We start from the raw sequence: 15,064 nt of genomic DNA, 5'->3' as shown, positions 1-15,064 counted from the left end.
ACTATCAAATTGCTCCCAATCTGTTCAATCTGAATGTTTGTTGGGCTTGGGCTTTGTTCCTATTTTATGTTTATGAAAATAATAAAACGATTTTTCACTCATTTTACAACGTGTTTTAAGTGTCTTTCTTTTCTATTATTTCTCAATAGGTGATATGAAAAGTTACTAAAAACACACAATGTCAGTAGGTATGAAATGAATGTACAATCTAAGGGTGAAGAGTAGCGTTTTTCCTTTGAAAAATACTTGGAGGATTTAATGGTAATCAGGTAATGATGGTATTTTTGAAGGCTAGAGTACTCTCAGTTGAGCATTGATTTATCCATATATAAAATAAAAGCCTTTTAACAACTCCAGCTATTTGCAAGGCTACAACATTTTGCCCTAGCAAATAAGCAATTCTTTGGAAGTGAATTAATTAATTATATGTAAATTACAACGTAAAATTATACACGTATATAAAATAAGGGTACATAATCTATATATAATACACTTTGGTAAAAAAGAACAAAAAAATCAGAAGTTTTCCTTGTGGAAATCAAACTTGGTGGTGGTTTTCCTGGAGAAGTCATGAGCTAAACTTCTTAGCTCCCCAACCAATCCATGTGCTCCACAGTAAAACACCCCTACCACAAATAACAAAACATAATCAGCTCAAATCAAAATTTAATACTAAAAAGATAATGACAGAAGAGTAAAGCTACTCTTCACACTTGAAACACGTCGCGATAATAGTTGGTTTAAAATGAATATAATTGTCAAACAAAAGCAAAGCTAATTACCAACTCGTTCTTCGGGGTGCTTAAGGGCAACGTGCTTGTAAACGTTACGCCAATTAGGTCTAGCAAAATGAGTTCTAACCCGGGTGCCGGAGACAATATCGACACCATTTTTAGCATGTTGTAGCGTTTGAAGCATGGTGATTAAAGCCGACCGAGCATCTCCTTCTTCATAAACACTGGTGCAATAGTTGTGAAGCTCAATCACCTTGTCTCCATCTTTTTCTGCTACCTCATTCATCACACCACTAAACCATTCAAATGAGCCTTGCTCCCTCGTCACCCAATAAAAGTATGCTCGTTTTGTGGCAAAATGTTTTCTCTTATGATCATTTCTTGCACCACTCTCCACCATCCCTTCTTCCACTTCCTTTTGTTGCTTCATATTATTAAGCACATCTTTAACAATACTGATCAAAGGGGTCGCGCCGATGCCGAGGCCAACGAGGAGGAGCACGTCGTACTTTTTGTAGTCTTGCGCCGGCGCTCCATATGGGCCGTCGATTAAGAGTCTCGGGATCCTGCTAATATGTTCCATAATTCAGTTTTAGTAAACAATAATTAAGAGTTTAGTGACATTTAAAATGATCGACCAAGAAACGAAATATCAAAAATCACCTTGGTACGTTATTGCCTTGTCCCATGTCGGCTCTTAGAAGGCCACTTTGGTCGCTAGAAGGAGGCTGACATACCTATGATTACATTACATGCCAAATTAATTCAATATGTTTCAATGTTAAAAGAGAAGAATGTTTAGGCTCATGAAAGAAAAAATTCTTGTGATCAATGATTGAGGAAATTTACGGATCAAAATTTACCTTGGAGAAAATAGCTTTTAGCCGTGATGTCCAGTCGCCCACGGTGCGTATATGGACGCTCAGATAATCGTCCCCTGGAGCCGATGTAATCGAAAAGGGATGCCTGAAGTGCATGATACACTATCTTTAACAGAAGCAAAAACAATACTAACAAGAGAAATGCGATTTAGTAAACTGTGATTCTATTATGATAATATGCTAGTAAAAATCAATCATTGCTTTTCTTTTTAACAAGTTTCTGTTGATTCGAATATTGATTTTCATCGCTACATTATGACGGTCGTCAACTAACTATAGTAGCAGTGATTGAAATTACCATTGAAGGGGAGAGACAGCTGAGCAGTTCACAAAAATATACTGCCCACTAGTGTATCTAAAACCTTGAGGTTTAGACATATGAAGGGACAACACATTTCCAGGGTACACTGCAACCTGAAAAATCAAGATAATTAAAATTAATAAACATTTTTTAATTTCCCTATTATTGCACAAAGATTAATTAATTTGTAGCTCAGTAGGATATATAACATAATTTTGCCAGTAAAAAAAACACTAACCTTTAATATCCGCACAGTTTTATAGCCAGACCTAAATGCTCGAAGTAACCGTTCAGATGCATATAGTAAAACAGGCACCGCCAGATACATCCATGTCTGCGGCAAAATCGTAGCACAAAGAAAGTTAAGAAAATGTCGGGTTCGGGTCGTTTCGAAACATCGGTATAAGGCTATATATATGTCAACCATAACTCGACTCGTTTAAGGTTTTGTGTCGGGTTTTGAAAATTGAAAATGCTTACCGTTTTCTTGTACCATTTCTTGGAGAGGTAGAGGTAGTATCCATGGACTATAAAGAGGACGTAGACGATGACGAATAAGTGGTGGGAGTACCAGAAGGCGTTGAACCCGGTGAGCTTCTTGAGAGTTTTTGGGAGGTTTAGCTGGTTCCGACGGAACCAAGGTTGGGCTAATGTGTATGATATAGCCATGAGCACCACCATGACCACACCGGTCCAACCTTCGGTTCCTTTCACGAACCACCAGTAGTTGTCGGGTCGGGTATTGCCAAAATATTGCTTCATTGGCTCATATTTACTGTCCGTGCAATGTAACAGCCTGGGGAAGTCGCATGTCAAATGTGCACCGGCGTGTAGCCCGATCCCAATTGCAATTCCTACAGCAATTACCTAAATAATTTGTTTGAAAAAACAAAAAAGGCAATGCAATAAGCTCCTGTTTAAATATTAATTAAATTACTCAAAAAATAATTATTAAAAATAGACAACTAATGATTTAGGGTTTGTTTGTGTGTGCATTTTGTGATGTTTAAAAATGTGTTTAATACTAAAAAAAATCCGTTTGAAGAAAAAACTACATGTTTGGTTAAAAAAAAAAATTAAAAGCGCTTTTAAACTCAATTTCAAACGTGTTATATAAGTATTTGGTACCTTATGAAAGTTGATATTATCATCAAAGGGTACGGCCACGCCTAACTTGGTCTTGCTTCTAAGCCAAGTAATGGTGTTTCTGCAGACTGGGAGAAGAATTAGGGCCATGTTGAACTTAAGGGTCTCGGCTGCGCCCTTGGCAGTAGTGACACAATAGCCCATCACGTCAAACACAGCCCTGTGCCTATACTGAATGAATTTCCATGTGAAAAGGCCAGCGCAGATTGAAAGCCACAGAGCCATCACCCAAATCCGCTTCCAATTGTCTTCCACGAAGTAGGCCAGCCCCCGGCAGCACCGCTTTACGGGGTTGCGCTCCTTTGTTGGGACTAGCTTTTGGCTCAGCAACTTGCTCAGAGCACGGCTGTCGCTTGCTGAGTTCGTTGTGTGGCTTATAGGTGCTTGCAGGAGTAGCATTTCCAAGTTGTATAGCTGCAAAGATACGTTTAACTTTGTTATTAGTTTTGGAGAATTTGCGACTAAATCGTAACTTTTGATCCGAATCCGAGCAATTTTCTGTTGTTCGGATTGTTAGTAATTTGGACAAAAAATGTGAAGGCCCGCTTATCCTAACAGGTAGGTGAACTGTTAAAGACCTGTTTGAAAGGTGGATATTATAAGAGGCTTTCATATTTGTTGTCTGAATTACTAGCAATTCGATCGGACAACGAAATAGTTGTAGATCTCTATCCTGTAACTTGGGCCACTTAGAATAAACTCCGGTTGTTTGCTTGAAATCCGAGTAGGCCAAGAGCCTATTTGAAATTACTTTGGAAAATATTTTAACTTTTTGAGAATTCGCTAACATTGTTATTAGTTTTTGAGAATTTGCTACCATTTTGTAAATTTTGATCCGAATCGAAGAATTTGTTAGTAATTCGGACAGAAAATGTGAGAAAGCTTTTATGAGGCCCATTTATCCTAACATGTATGTGGATTGTTTGAGACTTGTTTGGGAGGTGGATCTATAAGAGACTCATATTTATTGTCTGAATTGCTATTAATTAGATCGGACAACAAAATTGTTGCGGATCTCTATTCGATAACTTGGGCCAGTTAGAATAAACTCGAACCGTTTGCTTGAAATTTGAGTAGGCCAAGAGCCTAGTTGAAATTACGGTGGAAAATATAGATTTTATCCCTAGAAAAACCTTTGTTTTTTAGTTTCCCCAAAACACAGTTTTTAGCTTCTTCTTTTAGAACAAAAAAGTCGAGCAATGTTTTTTTTTAAAAAAAAAGTTTTTTTTGTCAAACAAATACATTTTGCTTGACATAGTTTTAAAATATTAAAAGCATTTTTTTGAACTCTTTAACACAATTTCAATCAGACTGTTTTCCAACTAACCAAAAAAGAAAAAAAAGAAATATACAAACCTCAATGTATCCGAGGTTGTTTGGATCCAGCTCTTCCATGATCATTGCAGCATACTCATGGGCGCGTTCTTGGATTGTTGACAACTTATTTGCACAAGCACTTGAGGTAATAATCTGAAAAAAAATTAAGTAAATCAACATAAAATCACCTAATAAATTTTCTATATCAAATAATTGATTGCAGTAAAAGTCTATTTATCAGTTCAATTTTAAATATAATTTTTCACCTCTTCCACCTCTTCTTCAGTAATTCTACCATCCGCGTTTTTATCCACCCTGCATTGAGTGCGTGTTAGACAAAAGATTAAGCTGAAAAAAAATGAAATTTCTCCTCAAAATTGTATAATTAATTATTAAAAAAAAATCAAATTAATCCTGTAGAATTCACCAAGCCCCTAATTCAAACTTAAATGATTATTCTCACATGTTGTTGTCTGATTGCCACCTTATCCATTTTGGCACCAACCGTGTCAATTATTGAAAAAATATGTCGTGGAAATTCATATTATAAAAAACTATGATTAAAATATATATAAGAGAAACATCATCATATAGGACGTTGGCATGGGAACAATTATTAAGCCCTATTTTCAGACGGTGGGTCGTCAAAAGAATATTCTCATATTAGGTTGCACATTATGCATGTGCATGAATGGCTGAATTATTGAGAAAATATATAATAATTTGAATTTGTACACATTATCAATAATAATGGTCTACCAAGTGATCATCTAGCCATTGAAATATTTGGGCACGTAACAGAAGTTGCATGGGAAAAAAAGCTTACATGTCAAAGAACGTTTGTAGCCTCGCGTCAAAGCTTTGATCAGTAATTTGTTCCCAAAATTCGCCCAACTCGGCCTTGGTTATGGAAGATGATGTTATTCCTCTCCGACGAGCCAAAGCATCAAATAGTTCTCCGGCGAACTCACTGGACTCGTTCATCCCTATTAACAATTACACCGGTACCCATCAACTTTAGAGTTACTACTATTAAATTTATGCCCACATAAGAAAGTGTCAATTTATTTGCCTACGGCCCGCATTTTATTTTTTTGGGTATAATATGTTTAAGAAATAGGAAAATATTTGGAGTACTACATTTTTTTTAGTACAATCCCTTTTCAGAAGCCATAATCTGTCACAATCAAATTTAATTATTCAGTAAAACTTATAAATTAATATGGCAGTTCATGTGACACTTACCATGCTAGCCACAACAATCTCCTTACAAACAAACTTTATAGTCCACATGTCACTACTAAATAAGTCATAATCCATCACAATCAAATTTAATTATTTGGTGGCTGACGTGGTCATTATAATGTGAGCTTACAAATAGACGTGATAGTATCATATCAAGGGCGAAACCATCCAAAGCCTTAGGAATTTAGTCCTGTACCCCCTAAAATTATATTTTTATTAAATTGACTCCTCAAAATCAATTTTTACACCCCCAAATTTTTTATTTTTATTGTCTCCCGTCTCTTAAAATTTAATTATTTAGTGACTAATGTCCATTAGTAAAAAACAATTTAGCAGCGCTCCAAAAAGTTTTCTCCTTGCTACAAAAGTATATGTTTATTTCCCTATTTAGAGAATTGAAAAGTTTTTTATTTTTTATTTTTATTGAAACACGCATGCTCCGTTCAGTTTCAAAAGTACTATGTGTCTACTGTTCTGGATTTTCCCACTAGCAAGGACATGTAAAGAAAATTACGTATATATGACGTATAAAAACAAACAGAAATAAGAGAAAAACAAAGAAAATTAAGAATCAAAAGTAGTTTAACCAAATTGTTGCGTACCTATACATTGGCTAAATCGAGATTTGGGAAGCATCCCATTGACGGCGATTTCATCAAAGCGAGCTTCAACCTCCGACCAACCTTCACTTCCGACATTCTCGGACATAAACTTCAAGCCTTGAATGGCGCGAGCAGCCCCAGATTTGGACCTGTCAACTTTGTTAAACCTTTTTGAAGATGTCATGCGCTTCAGCTCCTGCGACACTTGCCGGAGCTTAAACGACAGCTGGGAACCAAGCGAAGATGGCCTTTTCTCCAGCTGGCTTGCCAAATACACAGTCTCCGAGTCCCCTCCCCTGATGTTCTGCACCGAAACGGTGTCGTCGCGTACGTCTAGAGTGATCTCCACCAAGCATTCTTCGTCTTTGAATCTCGCACTTCTCTTGCTGCTATTTCTCTTGTTGGAAACTAATGGGCCGCTTAGAGGGCCGCTGTAGCCAGCTCGTGAACTTCCGGCGCTTTCTGACTGGTCGGAAAATGAATTCCGTTGGTTTGCTTGAATCGGATCCATTGGTGCTGCTCTGGATTTGGCCTGAGAAGAAAATTGTTAAAAAAAAAGCTTGGTGAGATGAATAAAATAAAATACTATACTAGATTACAAGGGATTGTACTGGAGATGGGGTGTGAAGCAAACTGCCAAACTGGGAAAGAATTTGTAAGTACAGAGGGCTAGAAAGAAGTTGAAAAACTTTTTCCGAGAAATTTGGATTTGCATAAGGGTTGAGGCTTACCCGTGATCAATGTCTGGAAGTATATGATTGTTTGGTAAGAAAGAAAGATTGAGAAAGCAGAGTGAAAAACATAGGAGGGTAGGGAAAGAGATATATATTGGTGAGATATATGGGACGACAATGACAGGTCAAAGAGAGTGAAACCAGTGGGCGCATCTGGATTGTGTGAGTATTGGTTGAGGTGGAGTGGTTGGGGTTTTCCAGACTGTTTCAAGCTTTCAAACCATATATAACAAATAACAACAACAACCCAGATTCAAAATTCAAAGGTGTCTGAGTGAGATCATAGAAAAGTAAAATTTTGTGCCAGGGTCAACCATTTGCATGTTTCTGGCTTCTAGGAAATGAAGGAATTAAGGGGTTGTTTGTTTTGGCATCAAACTTTTTTTTTTTGGTACTTTCAGGACGAAAATGACCTGCCAAGAAAGAAGAAAGAAGAGAGTATATGAGAATACATGGTCTTTGAGAATGAGATTGAGATCTAATGCAATTGTTTGTACAAATTGTAAGTGTGAGGATTCTTGTGAGGCCCACTTGCCTGGATAAGTGTTCGGGCAGCTAATGGTTGATTCAAGCAAATAGGTTTCTTAAGAGCATGTTCGAGATTGAGTTGAGAAATAAAATTTTTAAAGTGAAAAAATGTTTTTTCAAAAGTGTGTTTTGGCCTTTTTTGGAGTGAAGAAGTTCAAAAAAAAAAAAAAATCTTACTTTTGAAATTTTTTACCTAACATGTTAATTTTTTTGGTTGATTCAACTTTTTAGGTACTAAAACTACTTTTTAAGCTTTCTACTCTTTTCGTCCAAGTAACTTCTTTTTTTTCCAAGTTTCTTCTCTTTTTGTCTAACTCACTTCCTTTTTTTTTGTGTGAGTTTCGGGAATATCCCTATTCATAAGTCCGTGATCCACATCTATGAATTGAAAGGTCAGAATGGTCAACTCTGTAATCAATTGTTAGAATCAATAGGTCTTCAAATTATTCATTTGAAAAAAAATTGAAACCTTTCTTGTAATCTCGAGCAAACTCTTAATCCTTTCACAATAACATGCTTAAAGATGTACGAGAACTCTGAAAATGGTTTACACATATGAGAAATGTAAGCCATTTTCTGCATCATGAATATTATATTTCTTGATGAATTGAAAACATTTCGAGTTGATCAATATTTTAGACCACACCAATCAAATACAAAAAACAAAAAATATTTACACCAAAACTATTTTTGAAAAATATTTACGCTAAAACAAGCATGACATTATGTTATCCTTTTAATTTAATAAACTAGAATGGAGAGGATTAGGAAGGCTGAAAGAAAGAAAACGTGTTGAAACTTATCACACATTTTCCACGAAAACTACAGTGGAAGCATAAGAATGATGCTAATTATAGAGCAAATCATGGTGGAATTATTATAGCCATCATGATGGTGATATTTTAAATAAATTAATTTATATATAGCCATCAACTGGCATTATTGACTTGTAGGCTGCCAGATTGATCTATTTGTCGGATAGGTCTTGATTTCATGGTCTCTGCCTATATAGCATGGCATCTCAATGCGATTGTAGCATGAAAACAAAATCTCATCCTAATTTGATTGTATATATTATAACTATATATTAAAAAAATGGACACTTGGGTCTGAAAAGTCTTTCAAAAAGATGTTGGTTACGTATTTTTAGATGCCCAAAGGATATACATGCAATCAATTTCCATGAAAATGTGTCGCATCAAAACTAATGTGTTCAATTAGGAAAATATTATAAAATAACCATGTGTTTAAATTGATTTGACTTTAATAAATTTCATTTTTTTCAATTTTTTTTAATTTAATTTAACAACCTCGTGTTACTCAATTTTTGTAAATTAAGGCCTTTCACATTGATGATGGAAAACAGATAAAAATAATAAAATGATAATTGTACACCTAAATATTTAAAAAGAAAAAAAAAATCAAACCAAAAGAAAAAAAAAAATAAAAAAAAATAAGAGGCTATGTCCATATCAACCCAGAGCATGTTTGACATTGTGTTTGAAAAATAGAGCTTTTCAGTCAAATTTTTTTTTTAAGCTTTTGTCAAAAGTGTGTTTTGACCATTTTTTAAAGTTTTTTAAACCCTTAAAAGTGCTTTTAATTTTTTTTACGAAATGAATATTTTTTCTTTAAACGAACTTTTTAAGTGTTAAATGTACTTTAAACCCCTCAAATATACACCCAAACAAGCCCTCTCAACAGCTGCAGGACTAATCAATCCCCATAGCCATCCATGGCCATGGATGAACTTGATTTTGATACCCATGACCATGAAGATTGGAGCTCCATGTGCATGGTTCTTTTCCATGCCATGAAGTTTCAACCTCCATGGCCATAGAGCTCGACAAGAATAACGGCCTGGAGTTGTGGGTTTTTTTTTTTTTTTTTTTTTAAGTATTATTATATAAAATATTGAGGATGTAATTTTAAATGTTTTCCAATTACATTTAGGTTGGGTTTGCCAAAGGACTTGAAAAAGGGAGTAGATTAGAACCGTAGCAAATTTGATTTATACGAGAAAAAAGTAAGAATGTTTTGTATGAAAAAAATAAAAAAAATAAAAATTGTTTTGTAGTAATTTTTTTTATTTGAATAGTAATAAAAATGATTGATGTAATGTAAAAAATAAGAATATTGAGATTAATTTTAAGAGAAATAATATGATTTTTTTTTTTCAAATCCTTTGACAAAAACACCCTTGGGATCGAGGGTATGTTAAAAAAGTAAAATGATTGCTATTCTAAAGTGATCATTGGATATTTTGATTTGACTTAGAGAAAGCATGGTTTATCCTAGGAATGATGACTTCATGGTTCATACGTTACCGATTACTTCTAATGAAAGAACCCAAAATTTAAATTAATATTAATTTCACTTTTTAATTCCTCCACTAAATGACCCCACAACAACAATGACAACATTAATTATCGTATCAACAATAATAATGAAAAAACCCGTGAACTTGGAGGGTGGATGCTTTTCCACCCCTACGGTTGGTGGCTAATTAACGACATTTTTGTTGCATTTTTTTAAACTTTAATGGTATTTAAGTAAAATTATTTTCTAAAGTCAAATTACTTTTGTCATTTCACATTAAAAATTAAAATGTGTGTTCGTGTTTGTTTTTTTGTCTGGGTTAACGCCATCAACTAACATAGGGAATCCGAAAGGTAAGTGGGAATGAGATGTTTGTTTAATGGGTGTGTTTGGATGTGAATTGATGTGGGAAAAAGTAATAATATTTTGCATAAAAAAAGTGAAAAAAGTTGTATAGAACAGTAAACAAATTTTGTTTTGTAATAATTTTTTTATTTAAATAGTAGTAAAAAATAAATTATTATATAAAAAGTAAAAAAAGTGGAAATATATATATATATATATTTTTTTTTTTTTTTGGGGGGGGGAATAAGTGATGTGAATAGTGAAAAAATAACAAATGGGTTGCCAAACACACCCTTTTGTAAGCTCCTAGGCTCTTAGCATTTCCCCGGATAAAAAGAATCTCAAGTGGTTGACAATTTGACATTTCCACTCCTTATCAATTATCAAAGAATTAGTATCCCTAATTAGCATAGTCCGTGATATTGAATAATGAGAGTAAAAGAAAACAATTCTCTAGTGGCCTCATGGTTATCACAATGAAAGCAGACTTTTACTGTTATGTTAATAATTAATGAAGTACATGACAGCAAATTAGTGCTTGTTTCAATCGTTTTACTGCATAATAATCAACCACCAAAGATTAATGTCAACAAAGATGGTTTGAAAGCCAGCCAAATTAAGGTTTTGTGACTGTGACTCACACTCAACCACAATCGGCGGTTGTCTATGATATCATCAAGTGCATTTGGCATGATGATTTTATTACTCTTATCAGGGCCGGCTCAATGGGTAGGCGACTGAGGCCGTCGCCTAGAGCCCCCAAATATTAAGGCCCCCCCCCCAAAAAAAAATAGTAAATTTGTTTTTAATTAGGCCCCAGGAAAAAAATAAAAAAGATATTAAAACCTCTAATAATAGCAAATAAGTAATAAGGCCCAATTTTATAAGGACCAACATATAGAACGAGAAGTCAAGAACCTTCATGCTAATGCTCCCAACTCTTCTTCTCCTTCAAAATCAGAAATCTCAAACTCCAAGAACTCTCTCGTCTTTGCCTCTCTAAGTCAGGTTTCATTATTGTATTTTTATAATTTATTTTATTATAGTCATAATATTTTTTTTTATTTAAATTGTGTTTGTTGTTAATATTTTTAACTAAGCATAGTAGAAAATATGCATATGGATATGAAAAACTTAAAAAAATAAAAGAAAAGTAGAGAAATTGATTGAACTCAAAGATGAGCTTTAAATATATTTGTCATTAGCAATAAACAAAATATGGAGGGTAATTTAGGTGAAAAACTCATAAATGAACAAGAAATTCATGAAAAAAAATTAGAAGATAATGAAAATACTATTGATGTATCTAACTCTCTTGTTACAAATATTTATGACCTTGGCCAATGAAAAAATATTGATGCAAAATTAAAAGATTTATTAGTAGAAAATGGTCCAATAAGATACAATAATATAGATTTTCCTAAAGATGAGAAGTCTAGGCATTTTTCTAGTACATATTATATACCAAAGTTATCAAATGGGAAGCAACATAATAGAAGATGGCTAGTCTATTCAAAAGATTTAGATAGAGTATTTTGTTTTTGTTGTAAGTTATTTAATTCAAAACCTAATATAACTCAATTAGATAATGAAGGAACTTAAAAATCTTAGTGCTAAACTTAAAAGTCATGAAACAACCAATGAGCATATTATTAACATGAATGATTGGGTTGATATAGAAATGAGATTATTAAAAAATAAAACAATTGATCAAAATGTCCAAGAACAAATTAACAAAGAGAAAGATCATTGGAAAAGAGTATTGCTTAGAATTATTGTTGTAGTAGAGAATTTTGGTAAGAATAATTTGGCATTTAGATGACAAAATGAAAAGATTTACTAAGAAAATAATGGAAATTTTTTAAGTCTAATTGAAATGATTGCATAATTTGACCCAGTAATGCAAGAGCATATTTGACTTAATTTTATTTATTTTTTTTGTTACTTTTTTTTTTAAAAAAAAAAAATTAGGCCCAATTCCAAAGTTTCACCTGAGGCCCCAAAATACATTGAGCCGGCCCTGACTCTTATGTTAATAATTAATGAAGTATAAAACAGCAAATTAGTGCTTGTTTCAACCCTATTGATAATCATTTTACTGCATAATAATCAACCACCAAAGACTAATGTCAACAAAGATAGTTTGAGAGCCAGCCAAATTGAGGTTTTGTGAGTGTGACTCACATTCAACCACAATCGGTGGTGGTCTATGATATCATCAAGTGCATTTGGCATGGTGACTTTATAGACTAAAAATGCAATTTTAAATCAAATTGTAGAAGATTAATTATTTGGGATAGTGTTTTTAAAGGCCAAACTGTGCTTTTGCCAAACGCTTAACTGCATTTTTAAAAATTACGTTTTTGAATTGCACAATTTAAAACTTTTATTTTTAAATCGCACTTTTTAAAATTGAAAACCCAAATAAATTCTAAGCAGCAAGTGGCACTGAAAATATATCTTTGTTAATTTTCATGTGCTTAATTGCAATTCTTCAATAAAATAATTCTTTGATTTGTGAACCAATTAAGTTGTTAAGGTTTGGTCAAATATGAGTCTTATTTGTTATTTTCAGGAATTTTTTTATTTTTTTCTGCACATGCAAGAAGGAACTCTTTGGCTGAGAGCCTTCATAATTATTTTGCTATATTTTATTTAGTCAGAATGTTCGGCAAGCCAAATGTCTGAGAAACTCAACTAAATTATTGTCTTTAGAAAATGAATTTGTTTTGGTAATCTTTAAAGAGCCTTTGCTGGATATCTTACATCATGAAGGAGTCAAAGTCGATGTCTATAGACTATAATGGTAGTCAATTAGTTTAGTTGATAATATCTCTTATTTATTTTATATAAGAGATGAGATCGAATCTCATCTACAGAACCACCACGTTCTTTACTTTTTACCATACCTAAAAAGATAATTAAAGGAGGGATCTCATCTACAGAACCACCAGGTTCTTTACTTTTTACCATACCTAAAAAGATAATTAAAGGAGGTTGGGGAGAACTCGACTCATAGGCTATCATGGTAGCTTTACACATATTCACAAGTGTTTACCAGAGTGTTTATTTTTTTGACTCGGTAATATGTGTAGCACATTTCTCTTCACAAAAACACCCGGGACTCATTTAAAGACGTGTATTTTTCTTAATTCTTGTTGAGGGTACTATATTTTTTACTTAAAAATTTGTATAAATTGATATGGCAGTCTCATGTGATATTTACTGTTAAATCACTATTTAATCAAATATTTAATACTCTCTCTCACAAGTGAGCTCAAAATCTCTTTACTAAATGAGGCACAACACAAAATATTTAACTGGAATAAAAGATAGACTCTGAACCTCCCGCTCTAGTATCATATTAAATCATCATTTATTCTAAAAGCTTAAATTGATAAAAAAAATATAAAATTTAATTATTGAATTAATACTTTAACTCTTACTATAACAACCACCAAACAATTAAATTTACATGACAAATTTTATTGCTTTATTTTTTCTTTATTAACATATTGTCACATAAATTTGTAAAAAAAAGTTGTAGTACTTCAAATATTTTTTTTATTTTTCTTTGATTAGGACTTTATATTTGTTAATAAAAAAATTAATTGCTTTGACTGGAAAATACTTGTTTTGAATAACATCTTGTTAGAAAGGTGACATCATTCACATCCATCTTTTCTACGTACGCCTGCTTTTTATTAAATAAAAACATCAGTTGATGCATGACTGACTTGTGCATTCATCCAGAAAGATTTATGGCCTACAGTTTAGACTTTTATCTTAGGAATCAAGAAGAAGATGTAGCCAATAATACCCATTAATAGTTGCAAGCTGCCAGGAAAAGTAGTGGAAGATAAAGTCTCGATACATGATGTTGAAAATCTCACCTGGTTTCTAAAAATCAGCCAAGCTGCCTCTTGGTTTCACTCAAAACCAGTCAAAATTTGATGGCACTCTCTCTAGAAAAAAAATCTCTTCTCGAAGACCGATGATATGTGTTATAACCTTTGTGTCTCACATTAGTTTAGTTTGACCTTAATCATGTTTATATAAGTTTGTAGGCATCTTCTTTTTGCAAATCGATTTTTAAGGGTGAGTTTTACATAATGTTTGTATTATTAATTGGTATCAGAGCCAAACACCTTGTCAGTATCGATAGAGTGAGTCGCCAAAGACGTTAGCTGTGAAAGCGTGGTGATATGTTACGATTCAAATAGACACTCTTGTTCCTTTTTAATTGTGAGTTTTACCCAAAAATGTTGTTAGGTATTTTAACTGCATGTGTGTGTTTCATTTATCTTCGAGATGTTTGAATGCAGTGGGAAGATGTCAAAGAAGGCGAAAGCGTGTTTGCATTATCTCAAAGTTCGTTGGCTAAATACGATGGAAAGGACAGGCTGTCGTGGAAAAACAAAAATGGCTTATTCATGGTTGTCAAATGAGGGTCATAGGTTGTCTCACACTTTACCTGCTCTTGGCCAACCCGCAAACAATTCTAATTTGGACGGTCTCCCATTGATAATAACGTTGATGTTGATCTTGATGTTAATGTTGTGGACATATACAAAAACGTGTTACAAAAAGTACGTAGGATGATATATTCTCCAAATTAAACTTTTTCCAATGGGTAAAAAACAAGACATGTTTGAGGCCCAGGGAGATGCATATTCTCCAAATATGTAAATACTTGTAGCAGTGGCGGAGCCATTTGAGGCTTTAGGAGTGCCAAGCTTTTAATTTTTTTTTAATTTTTTTATTTTGCTGTTTTCCTATGTACCCAAGTCCCAAAAAATAAAGAAAAAAAAATTATTCTCTCCTACTTACGCAAGTTATTACTTGGTACTCTAAAAAAATTTTTTGCGGCATTCTCAATATAAATTATCTGACTCCGCCACTAACTTGTAGG

General features: G+C 33.4%; 1 protein-coding gene across 1 annotated transcript; it reads right to left on the bottom strand.

Annotated features, from left to right (window-relative positions):
- Window positions 1-297: 297 nt before the first annotated feature.
- Window positions 298-7,153, bottom strand: RBOHB (respiratory burst oxidase-like protein). Its single transcript, XM_059583036.2, has 13 exons — window positions 6,958-7,153; window positions 6,227-6,758; window positions 5,206-5,365; window positions 4,646-4,694; window positions 4,419-4,532; window positions 3,045-3,476; window positions 2,397-2,783; window positions 2,155-2,250; window positions 1,914-2,029; window positions 1,598-1,700; window positions 1,398-1,471; window positions 783-1,300; window positions 298-626 (listed from the first exon to the last, which is right to left on the bottom strand). Exons 2-13 carry the CDS (start codon window positions 6,735-6,737, stop codon window positions 517-519), a joined length of 2,670 nt encoding a protein of 889 aa, XP_059439019.2. The 5' UTR covers window positions 6,738-6,758; window positions 6,958-7,153; the 3' UTR covers window positions 298-516.
- Between the last annotated feature and the right edge of the window lie 7,911 nt (window positions 7,154-15,064).

The sequence above is a fragment of the Corylus avellana genome, chromosome 1 (genome assembly GCF_965113065.1).
Source record: "Corylus avellana chromosome 1, dhCorAvel1.hap1.2, whole genome shotgun sequence".
Lineage (NCBI taxonomy): Eukaryota > Viridiplantae > Streptophyta > Magnoliopsida > Fagales > Betulaceae > Corylus > Corylus avellana.
Note: the sequence above shows the minus strand (reverse complement) of the source record. Positions and strands in the feature narration are given on the sequence as shown.

Coding starts and splice junctions, on each gene's coding strand:
- RBOHB (XM_059583036.2), bottom strand. CDS start 6,737: ATGGATCCGATTCAAGCAAACCAACGGAATTCATTTTCCGACCAGTCA. Junction 2,030..2,154: donor AAACTGTGCGGATATTAAAG/GTTAGTGTTTTT, acceptor TTGATTTTTCAG/GTTGCAGTGTACCCTGGAAA. Junction 1,472..1,597: donor TAAAAGCTATTTTCTCCAAG/GTAAATTTTGAT, acceptor ATGTAATCATAG/GTATGTCAGCCTCCTTCTAG.